The sequence below is a fragment of the Cnephaeus nilssonii genome, assembly GCF_951640355.1.
Source record: "Cnephaeus nilssonii genome assembly, chromosome: X".
Taxonomy (NCBI): Eukaryota; Metazoa; Chordata; class Mammalia; order Chiroptera; family Vespertilionidae; genus Cnephaeus; species Cnephaeus nilssonii.
The window spans coordinates 84,206,791-84,226,552 of record NC_137071.1 but is presented as its reverse complement, the minus strand read 5'-3'; the positions used below and the strand labels follow the sequence as shown (position 1 = coordinate 84,226,552).

Sequence of the window (19,762 nt, the reverse complement as noted above, 5' to 3'; positions counted from 1 at the left end):
ACCATCTTTTCTCATTGGTTTTATCCTTAATTCAGTCCCTGCAATTCACCGACAAAAGCTTATTTTTTTTATTGATTAAGGTATTACATATGTGTCCTTATCCCATTGCCCTCCCCCTCCCCCCTGCTCATGCCCTCACCCCCCTGGTGTCTGTGTCCATTGGTTATGCCAAAAGCTTAAATTTAACAAACATTATTTTATACAGCACAACAGAAAAAGAGTCAAAATATTGGAGAAAAAAAAACTGGCGAACATCATTAGCATACTACTAAGGGACAGAAGCATGAACAGACTAATTATTATGTAAATGCCTTTATTTGAACTAATACATTGCTATCAGATTACATAATTTTTCAGAGTTAGAGTAACATTATAATCTTGGAAACTATAGCAAACAGCTTGACAAAGCAAGAGTACATAAGTCCTACATATATATTTTTATGTTTTAGTGACCACATCTCCTTGCCTTAGGTGTAAAATTAGAAAATCTATTGTACACTTAGCATACCTGGCCTACTGCATCCTACCTAAGTTCTGAGCATACTCTCTCCTGGAAAGTGTCATATTCAACAGCATTTTAAATCTAAAGAGAGAGTTTGATGATACAGGTTTTAAAACAAATAAGCCAAAATTGAACCAAGTGTTTTAAGACAAAATATATGTCAACTGTTTACAGCTTGGGTATGAGGGAGAAGATGCAAATTTAAGGTACATTTTCCTCTACCTATAATGTATGTTTTTTACTTACTTGAAGACCCCTTTAAAAAAGTAGCAAAATCAGCAGTCTTATTTAATGTAATCAAAATATTCTTAAATGTACAAAAAAAGGATCATGTAGAAAGAATACTGTAAAAAGATACTAATTTTAAGAATAAAAGAATATGAAAAGCTTCTATTACATTCTGCATAGCCAGTTACTTCCACAAATTTTCAGTACTATCAAGATAAGCAAAGGATACTCACAACTAAATACCCTTTGACCACAGTTCTTGATTAAGAACTAGCATACCGGATGGAAAGCAAAATTATTGTCTAATAATAGTCATATCCAATCATCTAAGGAAGTCTCAAGAGGTGGACATTCTAAGAGGGAAAAAGATATACAGAAAGAAATAACATATAACAAGGGGAAATGTCAAAGGCAGCAATCTAGAAGGAGAGTAAATGATTTGGCTATGAGCACGTTTCAGGTGTGCCGATCAATCCAACTAGGACTATGGGAAAGAGGACTTGTTTTTATGAAAACTTTTCCCCGAGGGCTCTCATGAGGAGCTAGTCTTCTTAATCAAAAGGAAAAGTCCTTTAAATAACCAACAGTTCCTTAAGCCATGAGCACTTCACCTGGAAATAGCTGACTTGCTAATCATGCACCTGGGAGCAAGGCTGTTTTTATTCAAATGGGTTATTTTACACTCTCTTCATCCCTCTGCCCATCAAGCATGCAAACACGGTCATGACCATCTTGGGCTTTACTTCCACAAGGTCTTCAGGAAGAGCGTACACCCTGGCTCCAATTCTTCTAGCCATTGACACGGCATACCTATTTTTTGAGGAAACAAAAATTAAGATGAAAATCTTGTCAGTCAAGCACACAATATGAGACATCTGTTTTCTATAATCATTTGGCTGGGGTGTAAAGCTTCCACATTGAAAGTTCAAATCAGAACCATTTCACTTTTTGATGTTTTATTTTGTTTTCGAGGTTATTCTTAAGTGACACCAGGTTTTTAAGATCTGCTATTTGGGGCTGATAACATTTATTCACTCATTTTCTCCAATATAAAATTATAATTAATTTTGGAGCACTGACTTGATATGAAAATGAAAATACACCCCCCCACACACAAAATCACCCAGATTGGCTGCACAATCAATGCTTTTTTTAAAGGTCATGTGGTTAAAAAAATTTTTTTACACTCTCATGTGATCTTAGAGATATGGGGTGGAAAATTATACCAGATGCAAAATCCAAGTTGCTTTGGTAGATGCAGTGAATACTTCCAAATTTCTACATGGCACATGGCCAGAGTGACTAGAGCAAGGAACAGAAAGGGTAGACAAAGGAAGGAAGGAAAGAACTGACATGTCCAGCTAGGGAAATTTGCCGAGTACACCTCAATTAATACATGTGGCATTTCTAGGTGTTTATTAACAGGAATTTTTTTGCAGCAATGCTCCTTAGCTATATCCTATGAAGCCCTGCGCTGGGGTGATTTTCAGTGTACTAGTAAAGCTCCCATGGGTTGCCCATAAATCCAGGTCACAGTCAAGGTCTTTGGTGAAGAAGGGAAGAGATGGGTGGAAAAGATCTTCTCAATGCTATTGAAATGCAAGAAACTTCCAAAGCATATTTTCAGCTGAGGGTTAAGCATCCTGCCCATTTAGGGACCAAGATAATGAGCTCAACATACATCGCCAGAGTGATCTATGCACAGTAAAAAGGATATCAGAGGATGAGGCATGATTATCATTAGCTCATTTTTCCCTTGTAAATTTGTAGCCGAGTTGCATTAAAGCATACACTACATTATTTCTATAATTCCCTGAAGCAACAACTGATTGAGCACCTGGTAGGTCAGGCACAATGCTAGGCGCTTATATACAGTATTTTGTTCATTTCAAAATCTCTAAGGTAATTACTATTGTTCCCATTTTACTGATGAGGACTCTCAGGCTCAAAGAGGTTTCCCCTAGGTCACACAATTCTTAAGTGGTAGAACTTGACTGAGAATGAAGATCTGCCTGGCTCTTGCCAGGATATCAGGCAGCATCCCTTACTTGGCATTATTGTGCTTGTCATCTTCTGTTAGATTGCCACTCTTAACAAGGTCATAATTTATGCAGCCTGGCTGGATGGCATCAATTAAATCCACAACTGCCAAACTGGAGCTGATCGTCTTGTCCTAGTGTAAAAGGAGAACAAATCTGAGAATTTTAATATGTACAAATTTCAATATGTAAAACATGGGATTACTTACATAAAGTTCCCAAAACAAAAGGCCAGAGAATTCAAAGAGAATCTTGCCATTAGTCCAATGATAATTCTCACTCACAATGAACCAAAGGTTGTCCTTCCAAAATTACAAAGACTTTCTAGCAAACATAATGTTTAATAGTCACACATGGAAATTCTTACCTTAAAACTCTGAATGGAAGTTGATTTGCCAGCTTCACTCAATGTTTTGTTGACCCAGCTTACAATGATGTCGTCATTAGCTTTTTGACCATCTCCAAGATCTTCCAGGACATTGAGGGTATATCTAAAAGAAGAAGCCAAAGAAAAGGTCCCAATCTACTTTATGAGTAAAAATGTAAACATTAGGAAGATGATTTAGCTTCCATTTCTTTTATTCCTTAGGTTTGAGAAACTAAAGATTTCATGGAAAGAGTCACCTTATATGAAAAACATATTTCAAGTAGAAGTGGGTTGCTAGTGATTTACCCTTTGCAGTAGTGGAGGTGACAGTGGGGTTTAAGATTTTCAGTGTTTTAATGAGCAAGCTCAACCGTCTACAGCAGGCACATTTGGTACTAGTCTGACTGTGGTAGTATCTTAAAATAAGCTATGCTAATAAATGTTTTTCAGCATTATCGTTAAGAGATATTTTTCAAATGGATACATGGGATGTTCATAATTTTTGCTGGTTATTTCTTTATTCCATTGACTTTAGGTGAGGCTCAAGTGTATGCATCAGGTTCTTATGAGAAAAGGAAATGTTCACAGTTCTGTTGCCCAACTCTCAAGGAGGCATCATCTCCCATGGAACATCAAATATATACTCATTACTTAAGCTCATTTCAGAGTCTAAATACAAACATTTCAAAGGTGTAGTCACTGATGTGTTTACTTAAAAATAATAACTAGATCACAGATCTGTATTAGAGTGAAGCTTAAACAGCCAAAATTGTGTATCATACCTTCTCATCAGCTGCCAGACCAAAGCTAAAGTCAAGGTTTGGTTCCCATCATTCAGGTCTTGCCCTCCAATGCCAACCAGGGAGAATTTGGCAGGATGCTTCCCTAATTCAACAGCATAGTTGCAGTTTTCTAGCTGCAAACACACAAAAGTAAATGGTTAAAGATTTTCATTTGCTTAATCTGTACACGTGTGTGATGCCAGATGCTTACTACACAACAGTAAATAAGACACAGTTCCTGTCCACAAGAAGCTCCGAGTTAAGAGATTTTCAAACAAAAGAAACAAATTTAGAAGAAAAATAGTTGGTAGCAAAGATATGTGGCAATGTAATTTTCTACCTTTTTCATGTTGGCTCCAAGTTTCGGGTATGGAGGTTTATTAACCTTACTCCAGTCAACAGGAACTTTAATTCGCTCATACAACTGTAAGATTACCAGGGCATCTTGCAGGTCGCTAACAATTTAAAAATAATTTAATTAGTGTTTTCAAACACTTGGCTTTTGTTCCTTAAAAAGAATAACACAACACTGTCAAACAAGATATATAAAACTAGAGATAATACCCAAGACATATATTCTATCAATCTATGCTGAAAATAGAGCTAAGACCATCTGATTCACTTAAAAGTATTTGTTGAGAACTTGCTGTTTTTAAGGCACTGCTCTAGAAGCTGGGCACATAGGAGAAAAATCCCTGGCTTTACATTAGAGTCAGAGAAAGAGAGAGAATAAACAAGTACATGGATAAATAGATATGATTTGGGGGTAAGTCTTATGAAGAAAAACAGAGGTAGGGTTAGGGGTTAGAGAGTGGCCAGTGGTGGTCAACACCTGAATCTGTTGATCTGAACCAGTGGTGTGAATATAGTAAGGGAGTGAGACATTAGATGTAGAAAAGAACATTCTAGGCTGAGAGAACAGTGAGCACAAAGGCCCCCAGGCATCATGGATGGTCTACTTAAAGCGTTCCTTGATGATCTTTGTCTCAAATTAGGGTATCTTCTCCCCAGAAAGACATTAATGCATTCTATCACTTATAGTTGATGATATCACGACTCAACATTTTCCAATATAAATAACCACTATAAATTGATATTTAAAATATGTTTAGAGCGGTAATTATTTGTGTAGCACTCATTCATGATGTTCATTACTATTTATAATGGCAGTAGGAAGGCTTACGCGTAGAGATGGTTTACATGGGGATTAACACCAAGAGAGTTCATCCAGTTACGGAAGGTTCTTTCTTCACGAGTTTCTCCTATTAAGAATATTAACAAATTTTATATTCATTCAACTCCTTGTATATATGTATATAATGTCAACCAATACATAAGACTATTTCCTCTCCAGATCTAAAGGTTTTCTCCTTATGAATTTCTAAGCATTCTCTCTAAATACATCCTCTAGACACATGCTTATTTTTAAAATTTGCTCATTTACTTTAAAATGAAAGAATAGAACCTTATTATAACCAGTTAAGCAATTTAGACATTTAGGAACTTTTTATAAACTCCACCCTCCTTTAATTCTTCTCCAATGTTGCTCAAGTCCCCGTACTGATGTTATCAAGTATAGTTTGTATCTTAAAAATTTTGTTCTGGTCATATGAATCTATAGTCATATTAATTTACACCTTTCCTCTAACCATTTTTATTTTTTAACTTTTTAAAAACTTTAATGAATTTATTAGGGTGATATTGGTTAATACAAATATAGGTTTCAGGTACACAATTCTATAATACATCACTGGTATATTGTATTGTATGTTCACTAAACTACACAAGTGCTTCTTTTTACACACCTATATTAAAGCAACAAATTACTTGAAATGTCAAAAGCATAAAATTTAAATATTTTATAGTAATACCAATGGAAATTCAACAACTACTATTTACATTTGTTAATTTTTCAACACTATACTATATATATATATATATATATATATATATATATATATATATATAAAAAACCTGGAAAAGGTAAACTGCCTTCTCCAAAGTTAAACAAATAATTACTACACATTATTACTAATTTTTGAGTAGGTACGTGGGAAAGAAATGGGGGGGGGGGCTAGTTCTAGTTAGTCTGATTGTGGAATAATGAAACATAAATACTGTAAATTTAGAGATCAAATTTTATGCAGATGCGCATTTGTCTTGTGAAATATTAAAAAAGTGATCTAATTTTAAAATATTAAAATAAAACACTGGTTTACTAAGGGGACTTCAACTGAGTTGCCCTAGACTACTTTAATTTAAAGTTCTCTCATATCGCTTAGCTGTTGTGGCTCAGTGGTTGAATGTGGACCCATGAACCAAGAGGTTTGATTCCAGTCAGGGCACATGCCTTGGTTGTGAGCTTGATCCCCAGAGGGGGGCGTGCAGAAGGCATCCGATCAATGATTCTCTCTTATCATTGATGTTTCTCTCTATCCCTCTCCCTTCCTCTCTCGCTCTACAAAGAAATAAATAAAAACATAACAAATAAATAAATAAAAGTTCCTTCGTATCATCCCTTTCTGTCAACTGCCATTTTTAACTCAATCTTTGAGTCTACTTCTAGTAGATGTTTGCTAAAGGAAAGTGGATAATGAAACGTATTAAGTCAAGATTACAAAATCATTGTGGCCTGTATATTTTTGCTCTATAGTCCCAGCCATTAGAATTTTACCTTCTAATAGCGTCCAGTCAATATCTTGGTTCTCTGGCTTAGTTAGTGCTGGATACTTATTAAACAGGTTAGCCACAAAGGCTAAGTTCAGTTTGGGGTTTCCACTGACAACATCAGCAGGGGTAACAAACTGTCTGCAACCTAATTTGTCTGCTTGTTGAAGCATACTCTCAGCTCTCTTCAAATCATCTGTTTCCTGTTGAAGTAAAAGAAGACATTTTTAAGAGGCCATACTCAAAATACAAAAATGTTTCCTTACAATGATAGGCGGTATATAAAATTCTACTTTAGAGAAACTAAGATGGCAGCATAGGTAAACACCTGAACTTGCCTCGAACAACCACTTCAAAACTACAACTAAAAGACAAAACAGGTGTCATCCAGAACCACGGGAAGGCTGGCTGGTGGAAATTCTACAACTAGAAGGAAAGAGAAAAGCACACTGAGACTTGGAGGAGGAGTGGAGGTACAGAAGTGAAGTGCAGAGGTACAGAGGCACGAGCGCAGAAAGGGCTGGCAACTGAGTATGCTGTTGTCTTTTTAAATTGGGAGGGAGACATAAGCTCCCAACTTCTCTGAACTCCAGTTTCGGGCGGGACTCTGGGGACCCAGACTCATATGGGAGAAACTGGACTGTCTGGCATCAGGCAGAACTCGAAGGCAGATTGCTCTCAGTGGTGCTTGCAGCGATCATTGTTCCTGCATGGTGCCCTGGGATACAGAGACACAGAGACACAGGACCTCTTCCAGTCAGGCCTGATGGTCAGCCATTGCTGTTAGCTCCACCCTGGTGATTCCCTGAGACCCCGCCCCACCCAATTTGTGCACAGAGGCTTTTGAATATGAATGGCCTGGACCTTTGAAATCTGAAACCTAACATACTGCAGCTGGGTCAAAGAGCTCCAGAGCCTCCAAAAGAAGACCCAAGGCTGAACAGCAGCTTGCATTGCTTCACAGCTGGGCCTCATCTGGGCACCTCCAAACCCCAAACAAAGAGGAGGAATCTGTAGATCTCTCTGTAGCTCCTGATGGGTGGCCTCTCTCCTTGGAGATCCAAGAGCCAATGTACCCAGTGGTCAGAGTGAGACCATCCAGATTACAACTCTTCACATAAGAGACACACTCAGGGGGCAGACTAAGTGAGTGCCAAAGCCCCACTGAAGCAAGTCCTGCCCCATAAGGGTGTCTCCAGCACAGAAGTTGTCCCATTGTAGACACAACTGGTCCTCACAGCCAATTGGCCTGGAGGTCAATTCCTCCCAGTGATACCAACAGCAATCAAGGCTTAACTACAACAAGATTGTGCACACAGCCCACAAAGGGGTGCACCAAGAGTGTCCACCTCAGGTAATTAGGGAGGCTGAGCCACTGGGCCCTATAGGACACCTAGCACACAAAGCCACTCTATCAACACAGGGAAGCAGCCAAAATGCGGAGACAAAGAAACAGGTCACAAATGAAAGAAATGGAGGAAAGCAAACTACTGGATATAGAGTTAAAACCACGGTTATAAGGTTACTCAAGAATCTTCTAGAGACCGCCAATAAATTTAGTGAGACCCTTGAGGATATAAAAAAGGACCAACTAGAAATTAAGCATACACGGACTGAAATAAAGAATAATATACGGAGCTCCAACAGGAGACTAGAGGATCTCAAGAATCAAGTCACAGATTTGAAATACAAAGAATCAAAAAACACCCAAACAGAAAAGCAAAAAGAATCCAAAAATATGAAGATAGTGTAAGGAGCCTCTGGGACAACTTCAAGCATACCAACATCCGAATTATGGGGTGCCAGAAGAAGAGAGAGAGCAAGATATTGAAAACCTATTTGAAGAAATAATGACAGAAAACTTCCCCTACCTGGTCAAATAAATAGACTTACAAGTCCAGGAAGCACAGAGAACCCCCCAAAAAAGGAATCCAAAGAGGACCATACCAAGACACATCATAATTAAAATGCCAAGGGTAAAAGACAAAGAGAGAATATTAAAAGCAGCAAGAGAAAAACAGTTAGTTACCTACAAGGGAGTGCCCATATGACTGTCAGCTGATTTCTCAACAGAAACTATGCAGGCCAGAAGGGAGTGGCAAGAAATATTCAAAATGATGAATCGCAAGAACCTACAACCAAAATTACTCTACCCAGCAAAGCTATCATTTAGAATTGAAGGTCAGATAAAGAGCTTCACAGATAAGAAAAAACTAAAGGAATTCATCACCGCCTAACCAGTATTATATGAAATGCTGAAGGGTATTTTTTAAGAAGAGGAAGAAGAAGAAAAAGGTAAAGACAAAAACTATGAACAACAAAGTGACAACAAATACATATCTATTAACAAGTGAAACTAAAAATCAAGTGAATAAAAAGTCTGATGAACAGAATGAACTGGTGAATATAATAGGATCAGGGGCATAGAAAGTGGATTAACAATTCTCGGGGGAAAAGGGTGTGGGGAGTGTGGGAAGAGACTGGACAAAAATTGTACACCTATGGATGAGGACAGTGGGGGGCGGGTAAGGGCAGAGGGTGGGGTGGGAACCGGGTGGAGGGGAGCTATGGGGGAAAAAAGAGGAACAACTGTAATAATCTGAACAACAAAGATTTATTAGTAAAAAAAAAATTCTACTGTCTCTTACCCAACATATGGTTCTTATTATAAAATTGTTTTGAATGAAAAAAATAAAAAATTGGCTGTGTTTGGATTTGCAGTACCTTGAAAATATCCTAGATGGCACTAGATCATAGATCGAAGGACGGAATACATTAAACTCAACTGAGATAACATTTCCTGCTAAACCCCATCAAGAAAAAGCTAAAACTTTTCAGATTTTAAAATTAGCTTCTAAAGAAGGTGTAAGGCTAAAAGATGAATGACCCTGCAAAAAAGGGAAAAGCAAAGGCTATGAGATAAATAAAATGAGCATTTGGGGGGTACAGATTAGTGGGAAATAACACTTGGTATGAGAGATGAGGTGGCCTTAAAATGCTATGCAGGACATTTCAGACTGACCTATAGTATCAATGGGAATCCTAGAAGGATTCTGAGGAGGGAAGAGACGAAGAAAGGAGTGTTTTAGGAAGATCACTCAGGGAGGACTGGCCGAAGAGCTTTATCAGAATCAGTTAGTATACTGGTGCCATTTACCCAGGCACCTGGCTTCCTCAGTGCACAGGATGGTGCCTCATTTGTATCAAAAGTGACCTGAACCAGAGTTTCATATTTAACATACAGACAGAAATATAAGGAAACAAGTCAGTTATAAATTCATTTCTAATAAAGGTAGTATAAATGGGTTAACCAGTGTAATCCACTCAATCCTATTGCATAATAGGCTAGAAATGTGGATTTTTAAGATTAGTACATGCATTCCATATCTAATGGGTATAAAGAATGACAGGATCCTAGAAACTTGACATTAAACAGGCTGGTCCAGCTTCTTACTTTGTGGATGAACAAAGTGAGATCCAATTTTGGGAAGGAAGTAGTCCCAGATCATTGAATAAATTAATGGTGTAACCAGGGAACATGGTTCATGTCAGTATTTTCCCAAATTGTATTTCATGGATCAGGAGTTTGTAAACATATTCACATTATTCTCAACACAGGATAACAGATGCATATATAAATACTGTATGTAGTCATTACATCTGTCACTGTGGTTATAACCCAAATATTTAGGAAAGGTCAGTCTCTAGTACTTATTTCCCCATGTTTGCTTTGAATATTTTATGCCATCCATTATAAACCATTACCACCAAAATTATGGAACTCACTAATGCACTCTCAAAATCAAGTCTTTCTGCCTCTGAATGATAAGTATAGCAATTTAAATGAACTTTAAAATAATACTTTAAAGTGTCAATACCACTACATATATCATTATCAACACTCTTATATTGATAAAAAATTGACAATAATTTTGTAAGATTGTAAAGTTGAAAAGAAACACCTATACTTACATTGAAACCTGACATGTTAATATCTATCCGTGGTTCACCTTCCTTTTGTCCTTTTGGTGCAATTTGATTGAGAAGATGGAAATAGGCTTTGGAATCCTACGGATGAATTGAAAATGTCAGTGAGATCACATTCACAAAGAATGAATGCATCCTATTGTCCCATGTTTGGAAGGATATTTGCACTGAAGTTTTAAAGAATATATGGCTCAAGCATCTGTCTTCTAATTTAATAGACCTTTTCCCCCGAAAAGTTCATCTATTTGGTCTTATGTCTGCCTTGAAAATAGATGAACTGGATTTTGTCATAATTTTACAATTTCTTGAAGTAATCAACACAATAAGGTTAGTAAACACAAAACTAGTTCTGTACCTTCACTGAATTACTGAAGTCAATAAGCTTGGTAGATAAAATAAGCAAGAAAAATCAGTGGGAGAGTAGAAATCCAGGAAGCATAGGGAAAGATAAAATAAACAGGTTATATCATTACAAAGCACAGTACATACCGTACCCTATGGAAAAGAGATTAGCTGTGCTAAAGATGTATTTAATTGTAAATTTAAATGAAATTTTAACAAAATGAGCAACACTTCAAGTGGCGAAATAACATTTAACCCTTTATGATCCGAATATACTTAACCCAAAAAAGCCTCTCTTTTTGTTCGGCACTTGAACATTTTCCCTTGAAATCCCAGTTCCTAAATCAAAGTGCATTGCTCATATTGGGGGGATGGGCCCGGTGAATTCAGGCTGTGTGGACATTCCACAGAACACAGCTCGAAAACCATTAGATTAGCACAAACATTTAATAGGGGTCTTCAACACACATATCAAGTAAAATTCTGCCTCTCTGGAATACCAGAGGACAGGAACTGGAGTCAAGAAGCCTTAATCTTGCTATATCTGAAGACTACCTTCCCGGGTATGATAGTTTGCTATTATTGGGCCTTGACAGTCCAGACAGGCTCTGAAGGAATGTTTTTTACAGTAAGCTCTGCAGATTATGTGCATCGTGATCCCCTGCGATGTTGTTCAAAATACTGATTACTGGATCCAACCCCATTCCCACCAAATGTGATGACTCTCTGGGAGCTGCCCAGAAAGCTGCATGGTAAACACGCTGCCAAAGAGAGTTTGATACCCAGTACCCTAAATTATTCTAAGCATGGGGAAAATCGGATGAGTGCAAGTCATTTCAAAGCAATTTATGAAATGCAAACCCAGATCCTACCATTAGTGGACACAGGATTTTCCTCCTTCTAATAGTGCATGGCAGTTGTGTTAGTGCTTTCGTTTACAATTACCCATGAAAGATGCAGAGAGAATACATAACTTAATCCTATGCATTTGAGGGCAACAGGTAAAGAACAGACCCAGCAGAGTCTGTATTCACTACACAGAAAAGTGCTTTGCAGGTGAAAAATTGAACTTGAATACAGATAAATTGGAAATTCCTTTTCACATTACTGAACAATTCTTTGCTTTTAAAAATATTTTCAAAACAGGCTTCATTTAAAAATGATATTTCCTTTTGTGCATTTAAAACAAGTCTTAGAACATAAAATGTACTTATGAATGGTTTTTGGGAACACATCTAATGCATAAGTAAAATATACTGGGTCAAACATGTTGTGTTAGTGAAAAGAAGGGACAGGGCCAACTGCTCTAATTTGGGGGCTAGGCACAATTTTCACTGATGAAATCAGTAGTGCAAATAGCCCGTTACTTCCTCTCACCACTGAACAAATTGGTATGATCACAGCCTATTGTTTTCATAGACCTGTTGGTCAGTGACATTTGGTAAAGATCCCCGAGTTTGTTACCTGTGTCCCAACATCTGGACTTGGGAGACAGTCCAGTCAGTTAATGAGAACTTCATGATATTTGCTATGATAATTTTGGTTCTCTCTCCTTGAGTAGCCTTGGGCACCATGTTGTAAATGAATGCTACCAATGTCTTCTTTCCCTTGCTAGTTTTCCCTACTGTTCCTGGTGAGCAGTGAGCTCTAGAATTCGATTCAATGCAAGGAATTTTTGCGGGCCTTTTATATGCCAGGTGTTGGGTCAGAGGTGGACTTAGTAGGAGGGCACTGGGGCAGGGGCTGAAGTAGGAGCCAGACATATATAAGAGCTCATCAGTACTCTCAAGAACTCAATGTCTAAAGGTAGGAGCACATGACAGGAGAGGAGGCATATAAGAAAGGGGAAGGGGAATCTTGAGGTCCTCTCTCTCGTCTAGGTCTTTGCTAACAAGTACACTGAGGCCTGGGAAAGGCAGTTACGAATAGAATAGTCATGGCCCATCCTTTTATACTCCATGTTTAACAGTAAGCAGAATATAAAATGCTAGGACTATAATAATTTTACTTTTTTCCACAAAATGAAAGCTAGACTTGGTGCTCATGTTCCTTACTCAGCTCCACCTCTCTACTGAAATCTACCATTGGGGTCAAGAGGCAACAAGGCTCGGTGATAAACTGGTAGGATTTTCCCTCTGTTAAGCTGGGGTGAAATCTCTCAAGTCATTATAGCCCCCCAAAGTGTTATGGTTATTTGCACAGTTACAGTTACCTTGATGTCAGCACTAAAGTTGTTGATTTTCTGCCAGCCTGAGTTTTCCAAATGAAAGTTTGCCCATCTAAGCAGAAGCTCTTCTGGAGACAATTTCATAAGCTCCTCCAAAGTCTCACCATCTCGAAGTAAAGCAGCCAAGGCTACAAGAAAAAAAATACAAAGCCATGACCCATCCTATCTAATAATAGAGTAACATGTAAATTACCATCACTCGGCTATGCCCACGATTGGGCGGCGGGAGGCTGGGGGGCGGGACTCGGGGTGGCCTATCCGGCCATTGAGAGGCACGGATCCGCTGCCACTGAGGGGGGCTACCCTGCTGTTGAGAGGCGCAGGGGGCGGGACTCCCGCCCCCTGCGCCTCTCAACGGCCAGATCCGAGGCCGCTGAGGGGGCCTGCACGGACACCCAGCTGTGCCTCTCAACGGCAGGGTAGCCAGGTGGCAGGGTAGCCAGGTGTCCGCAGCAGCCCCCCTCAGCAGCCGCGGACCATCAAAAGTGGGGGAGCTGGGTGCCTGTCTGCTCTGGCACCAGGCCTTTCAGAAGCCTCCGCCGCGCCCCCAGCTCCACTGCGAAAAGCGAAAGCGTGTAGGGGACCCTACACGTGCATGATTCAATCATGCACTGGGCCTCTAGTATATTATAATGATAATGGTCATTACAAGTTCATTTAGTCTTTTGACACTGTTAAATAATAGAGATGCAAAAACCAGCATGACCTACTTCCTGATTTCCAGGTACTCAGAGTCTAATAAAAGATAAATATATAAGTAGACAATTATAAGATGAGACAGATAAAGACATTGTCTTATGAGAATACACACAAATATACAGTATTATTTTTTTCCTTTTTTATTATTCTTCGTATTCAAAATACCAAGTAAATTAAAGCTTTTAAGATGGGCATTTTCACTTTATATCACATATTTACATAAATTGTGCTTGTTTAATAATATTAAAATTACAGATTTGGGGGATGATATTTAAAACAGCAGAGCCTTTCACCTAACTTCTTATTTAAAGGGACATAGAAACATTATGGTATATTAATTAACTCTTGAAGGGTTAAACCTATTTTTATTTATTTAAATATATTTTATTGATTTTTTACAGAGAGGAAGAGAGAGGGATAGAGAGTTAGAAACATCAATGAGAGAGAGACATCGATCAGCTGCCTCCTGCACAACCCCCACTGGGGATGTGCCCGCAACCAAGGTACATGCCCTTGACCGGAATCGAACCTGGGACCTTTCAGTCCACAGACCGAGGCTCTATCCACTGAGCCAAACCGGTTTCGGCTAAACCTATTTTTAATGGAATATAATTCAACTTTCCATTTTCCATAGCACCAACATGTAAAGGCTGCTCAATAGTTTTTATTGTTAAATTGAATGTGTGGAAGAAGCAGAGGGGTTTGTGTGTGTGTGTGTAAATATTTCTACAGAAAATAAGTAGAGGTTGGGTGTTTGCATAGAGCAGCGATTTTCAACCTTTTTCATCTCCTGGCACACATAAACTAATTACTAAAATTCAGCAGCACACCAAAAAATATATTTTTCGCTGATCTGACAAAAAAAAGGTATAATTTTGATCCATTCACACTGGATGGCTATTGTTACATTGGCTGTTGTAATTTTATTTATTTATTTATTTTTTTAGTTTTTTAAATTTCTTTATTGATTAAGGTGTCACATATTTGTCCTCATCCCCCCATTCCCATCCCACACCCCTCCCCTTGGATGCCCCAACCCTCTGTTGAACTTAAGCATTGGTTAGGCTCATATGCATGCACACAAGACCTTTGGTTGATCTCTCCCCCCTCCCCCCACCCTCCCCTATCCTCCCTCTGAGGCCCGATAGTCCGATCGATGCCTCCTTGTTTCTGGTTCTGTTCTTGTTCATCAGTCTATGTTGTTCATCATTTCCCCTAGATGAGCGAAATCATGTGTCACTATAGATATACTTATAAGAATTGAATGTGCGACGAGCAAAAATAGTTATGCTGACAGGCAAATGAATCAGTCTGTAGTGAGTTTCTTTCTGGACCAACAGTTCTTTTGAGACCCAATATCAATGTCCACCGGTTCCCTATGAGTACATGTCGGCACTGACCCCTCAGCTCTGGATGGTGGACAAATGGTGGTAATGCAGGTCCGACTCCCTCTGGTTTGGTCTCGGCTGGACCCAGGGGCACTGCTTCACCCGGATCCAGGGGCCCACGGCCTCGCCCGGACCCAGGGGCACTGCTTCACCCGGCTCCAGGGGCCCACGGCCTCGCCCGGACCCGGAGCCCAGGGCTCACCCGGCTCCAGGGGCCCGCGGCCTCGCCCGGACCCGGGGCCCAGGGCTCACCCGGCTCCAGGGGCCCGCGGCCTCGCCCGGACCCGGGGCCCAGGGCTCACCCGGCTCCAGGGGCCCGCGGCCTCGCCCGGACCCGGGGCCCAGGGCTCACCCGGCTCCAGGGGCCCGCGGCCTCGCCCGGACCCGGGGCCCAGGGCTCACCCGGCTCCAGGGGCCCGCGGCCTCGCCCGGACCCGGGGCCCAGGGCTCACCCGGCTCCAGGGGCCCGCGGCCTCGCCCGGACCCGGGGCCCAGGGCTCACCCGGCTCCAGGGGCCCGCGGCCTCGCCCGGACCCGGGGCCCAGGGCTCACCCGGCTCCAGGGGCCCGCGGCCTCGCCCCGACCCGGGGCCCAGGGCTCACCCGGCTCCAGGGGCCCGCGGCCTCGCCCCGACCCGGGGCCCAGGGCTCACCCGGCTCCAGGGGCCGGCTGTTGTAATTTTATTTGACAATCTAAGGGAAAAGAGGCCAGTGCCCCTGACTAAATAGTCAGGTATTACATGTTTTAAAAATTCTTGTGGCACATCCATGTGCCTCTTGCAGCATACTGGTAGAAAATCGCTGGCATAGTGAACTGTCTAAATTAAAGCATTGTTTTATGAAGAAGTTGTGTAATCCTTATACAATAATTAATTCCCATAAAATAAAAGAGATTTATATTAAACAAAACTGAAAGTGCCTGATTTCCGAAATGGTCTAGGCAAATTTCATTTTTCATAGACTTCGCTTCATGCCATGTCATTTTGGCAATGAGACATTTAAGCAAGGAGAGAGGCTGCATGATCATTTGTACAGAACCCCTCCTGTTGCTCCCCATCTCTGCAAAGTCAAAGGCTAGAAACGATCAAACAGCCTGACATCTATGCACCTTGTCAAAGATAAATCACTTGATTTATTACATAAGCCAATATAATTTTATTTTGTTGTTTCCTTTTCCTTTTTCAATGGACCTTGACTCCTTTAACCAAACACCACTGTGAAGATGGCCAGCAAGTAGAGAAACTGTATTTGTTCAAATATAGGTACATGTGAGTGGATTGAAAGTACAATAAATTCTTAAAGTGCAAGTCTTATAATGGATAAAAATGTGCAAAATAAGATTCTTGATAGACATTATGAGACCTTGAAATATTGAGAACCCCAAATATATATTCTTCCCCAAAAGTAACTGAGGGTTGAAATGGTGATTTCTGGAATAAAATATCAATATTTGTAGTGGTGCTTACTATTTTAAACTTCATAGGGAGAGAATAATGTAGTACTTCCTTAGACTCTATCACAATTGTATTGCACAAGCTTATATATTCTACAAATGCGTGATGTGATTTAAAAACCTATGCTGTAAGAAAGACAATGTTTCTGCTGGTTCGGGAAATAGGAGACCATCAAGGGCAGGTCAGAATATTTTTAAGAGGTCTAAGCCTATGATACAATATAAAAAGAATTAAAAATAATAGGAGATGGTACACAGTGGTAGAGCTGAGGGTGGTGAAGGAGTGGGGTTTGTGTGGACAAAGCAGAAAAGAATAGATATCAAGTTTGGGGATCTTGGGAAAGTTCCTTAAACTCTGATTTTGTGTCTTTATTGCAAAACGAATTCTAAAGTGCCAGGCAAATGTTAATTACTACTAAAGAAGGAAGTTATAAGTAGGCTGTTTTCCTGAATAACTTTATAGCATTACCTTGTTAATCCTATCTAATCACCTCAAGAAAGTATGAAAGTCTGCATGGCTAGAAAAAAAAATAACCAATAAACAAGTTTCAAAATAACGATTGTGTTCCATTACCTTCATTCCTGCTTAATTCAATGTCAGCGAACAAACCGATCTTAATGATTTGCCAAAGCAGTCCCAAAACTAGATGAGGTTTCCCAGCCCGCAAGTCCTCTGCACCAATGTTCACAACGTGACACCCAATGGCAGAAGCAGAGTTCAGTGCCAAGTTCAAATTTTCCTGCAAGAAAGCCAATTTACACACTTGATTCTTAACCTTTGCATTTTTTAAGAGTCCATTTCTCCCCTCACTGAAAACTACACTCAACCAGGAAATTAAAACCCTGTATTAGTTTCAGCCACACATGATCCACAGGAAACAAATTCCAGACATTAGTATTAAACGCATAGCTAAAACAAATCTCAGCCTTATTGCTATTGCCTTCTCCAGAATTCCATGGGAAGTTAACTTGGTATTTTTATTTGATCCCTTTGGAAATACTAAAGGAAAAGGCTGAGTTACTAAAGTAAGTATATCCATGTAGGTTAAGTGTCGTATTTCTAAAAATGTCTAATGAGAGGTCTATTACATATAGCTGAAAGAGTTCTAGAAGTTCTCAATACCCATATCTGAAGAGGTTTTCTTGCCTAAGGAAATTTTGCTATCTAACTGTCTACTACCTACTCAATGGAAGAGAAAAATGCTCCATTCCTTAAATATGCCAATTAAGAGCTTAAATACAGGGTGTGGCAAAAGTAGGTTTACAGTTGTGAGCACCTAAATAGAGTTTATTCTTGTATTATTATTTAACTAGATTTAACTAGAGGTCCAGTGCACGAAATTCATGCGGGGGGGGGGGTTGTCCCTCAGCCCAGCCTGCACCCTCTTCAATCTGGGACCCCTAGAGGGATGTCCGACTGCCCGGTGGGATCGGGCTAAACAGGCAGTCAGACATCCCTCTCACAATACAGGACTGCTGGCTCCCAACTGCTCACCTGCCTGCCTTCCTGATTGCCCCTAACCACTCCGCTGCCAGCCTGATTGATGCCTAACTGCTCCCCTGCCAGCCTGTTTACCCCCTAACTGCCCTCCCCTTTAGGCCTGGTCACTCCTAACTGCCTTCCTCTGCAGGCCTGGTCCCCCCCAACTGCTCTCCCCTGCAGGCCTGGGTCTCACCCAACTGCCCTTCCCTGCAGGCCCGGTCACCCCCAACTTCCCTCTTCTGCTGGCCTGGTGACCCCTAACTGCCCTCCCCTGCAGGCTTGATTGCTCCCAACTGCCCTCCCTTGCAGGCCTGGTCCCTCCCAACTGCCCTTCCCTGCTGGCCTGATCGCCCACAACTGGCCTCCCCTGCTGGCCATCTTGTGTGTTGGAGTGATGGTCAATCTGCATATTACTCTTTTATTAGATAGGACTGTACTATTTTCCATATGAACAACTGTAAACCTACTTTTGCCCTACGCTGTGTGTTTTCTTACTTCTGCATATTTGTACCACAATATGTCAAGAAAAAAACAGGGCTTGGAATTAGAGCTGGGTTGGAACTTCACTTCCAACATTAATCGTGGGAAAGCTCAGAAACCCTTCTGAGTTCCAGTTCTCTTCTCTGTAAAATCTGGATAAGAATCCTAAACTCAGAGTTGTAAGAATTAAACGAGAAGATAAAGTACAGAGCCTATGATCTGTAGAACAGATCCTTAAATTGTAGTTTCGTAGAAGAGGGGAGAATAATGCATACCTGAATGATGAAGGGTGTAAGTTTCTTCTTGTTGATTGCTCTTTCATCAATTGTATCAGGAACTGAAAGGTTGATCATTTTACTGAAACAAAATTCAAAAATGAAATGACTTATATTTTCTTTCTTTTATTGAATGTATTGGGGTGACACTGGTTAATAAAATAATATAGGTTTCAAGTGTACAATTCTATGATACAGAGTTTATTTATTTTAAAGAGTTTGTAAATATTCAGAAATATTTTAAGGCTTATCTGTAATACTATCAACAATAAAAAATATATTTAAAAAAAGAAATATTTTAAGGCTTATTATAGCTCTCATGTAATCTGATATGACTTTTATCATGTTTATCACCAAATATATATATATGCAAATTAAATAAAGACCAAAATGTTTATAGTAGTTGGGTACTTCTGAGTTGGGGATTGGGGCCTATTTTCTCATTTTATTTTCTTTTTGTATTTTCCACATTCTTTTATAAAAATGAATAACTTGGATATTGAAAAAAACTTTATTGAATAAATGTTAAAAACCGATAAAATTTCACATAGAAATTGAGTCTCTTCTAAATTATATAATTCACAATTAAAAATGCCATTTATTCACAAAGAGGTAAAATTAGTTGAGCATGAGAGTTTTTCATTCACCAAATAATTATTGAGTGCCTAAATGATGAGTTAACCATACTATATTTGATGCATGTAATACAGTGGTGAGAGAAAGAAAGGCTATCTTATTAGGCTAGAATCTGTAACTTATTAGGAAGACTCTCATTTGGTAAAATTTGAAGTTAGACTAAAACTTTAGATGTTTATAATATTGCCCTAAAACATGTTTTTCTGCA

At 39.7% G+C, this 19,762-nt stretch overlaps 1 protein-coding gene across 3 annotated transcripts in view; it reads right to left on the bottom strand.

Annotated features, from left to right (window-relative positions):
- Positions 1-250: 250 nt before the first annotated feature.
- PLS3 (plastin 3) overlaps positions 251-19,762 on the bottom strand; it is a 95,396-nt gene continuing 75,884 nt past the window's right edge. For all 3 annotated transcript variants that reach the window (XM_079765350.1, XM_079765352.1, XM_079765351.1), the window contains exons 7-17: positions 18,919-19,000; positions 17,255-17,420; positions 13,127-13,269; positions 10,558-10,653; positions 6,593-6,788; positions 5,102-5,180; positions 4,259-4,373; positions 3,919-4,052; positions 3,137-3,260; positions 2,779-2,903; positions 251-1,540 (exon numbers count right to left, since the gene is read on the bottom strand). In XM_079765350.1, the coding sequence (XP_079621476.1) occupies positions 1,408-1,540; positions 2,779-2,903; positions 3,137-3,260; positions 3,919-4,052; positions 4,259-4,373; positions 5,102-5,180; positions 6,593-6,788; positions 10,558-10,653; positions 13,127-13,269; positions 17,255-17,420; positions 18,919-19,000 (1,393 nt within the window). In that variant the 3' untranslated portion in view covers positions 251-1,407. The remainder of the gene's footprint in view (positions 1,541-2,778; positions 2,904-3,136; positions 3,261-3,918; positions 4,053-4,258; positions 4,374-5,101; positions 5,181-6,592; positions 6,789-10,557; positions 10,654-13,126; positions 13,270-17,254; positions 17,421-18,918; positions 19,001-19,762) is intronic.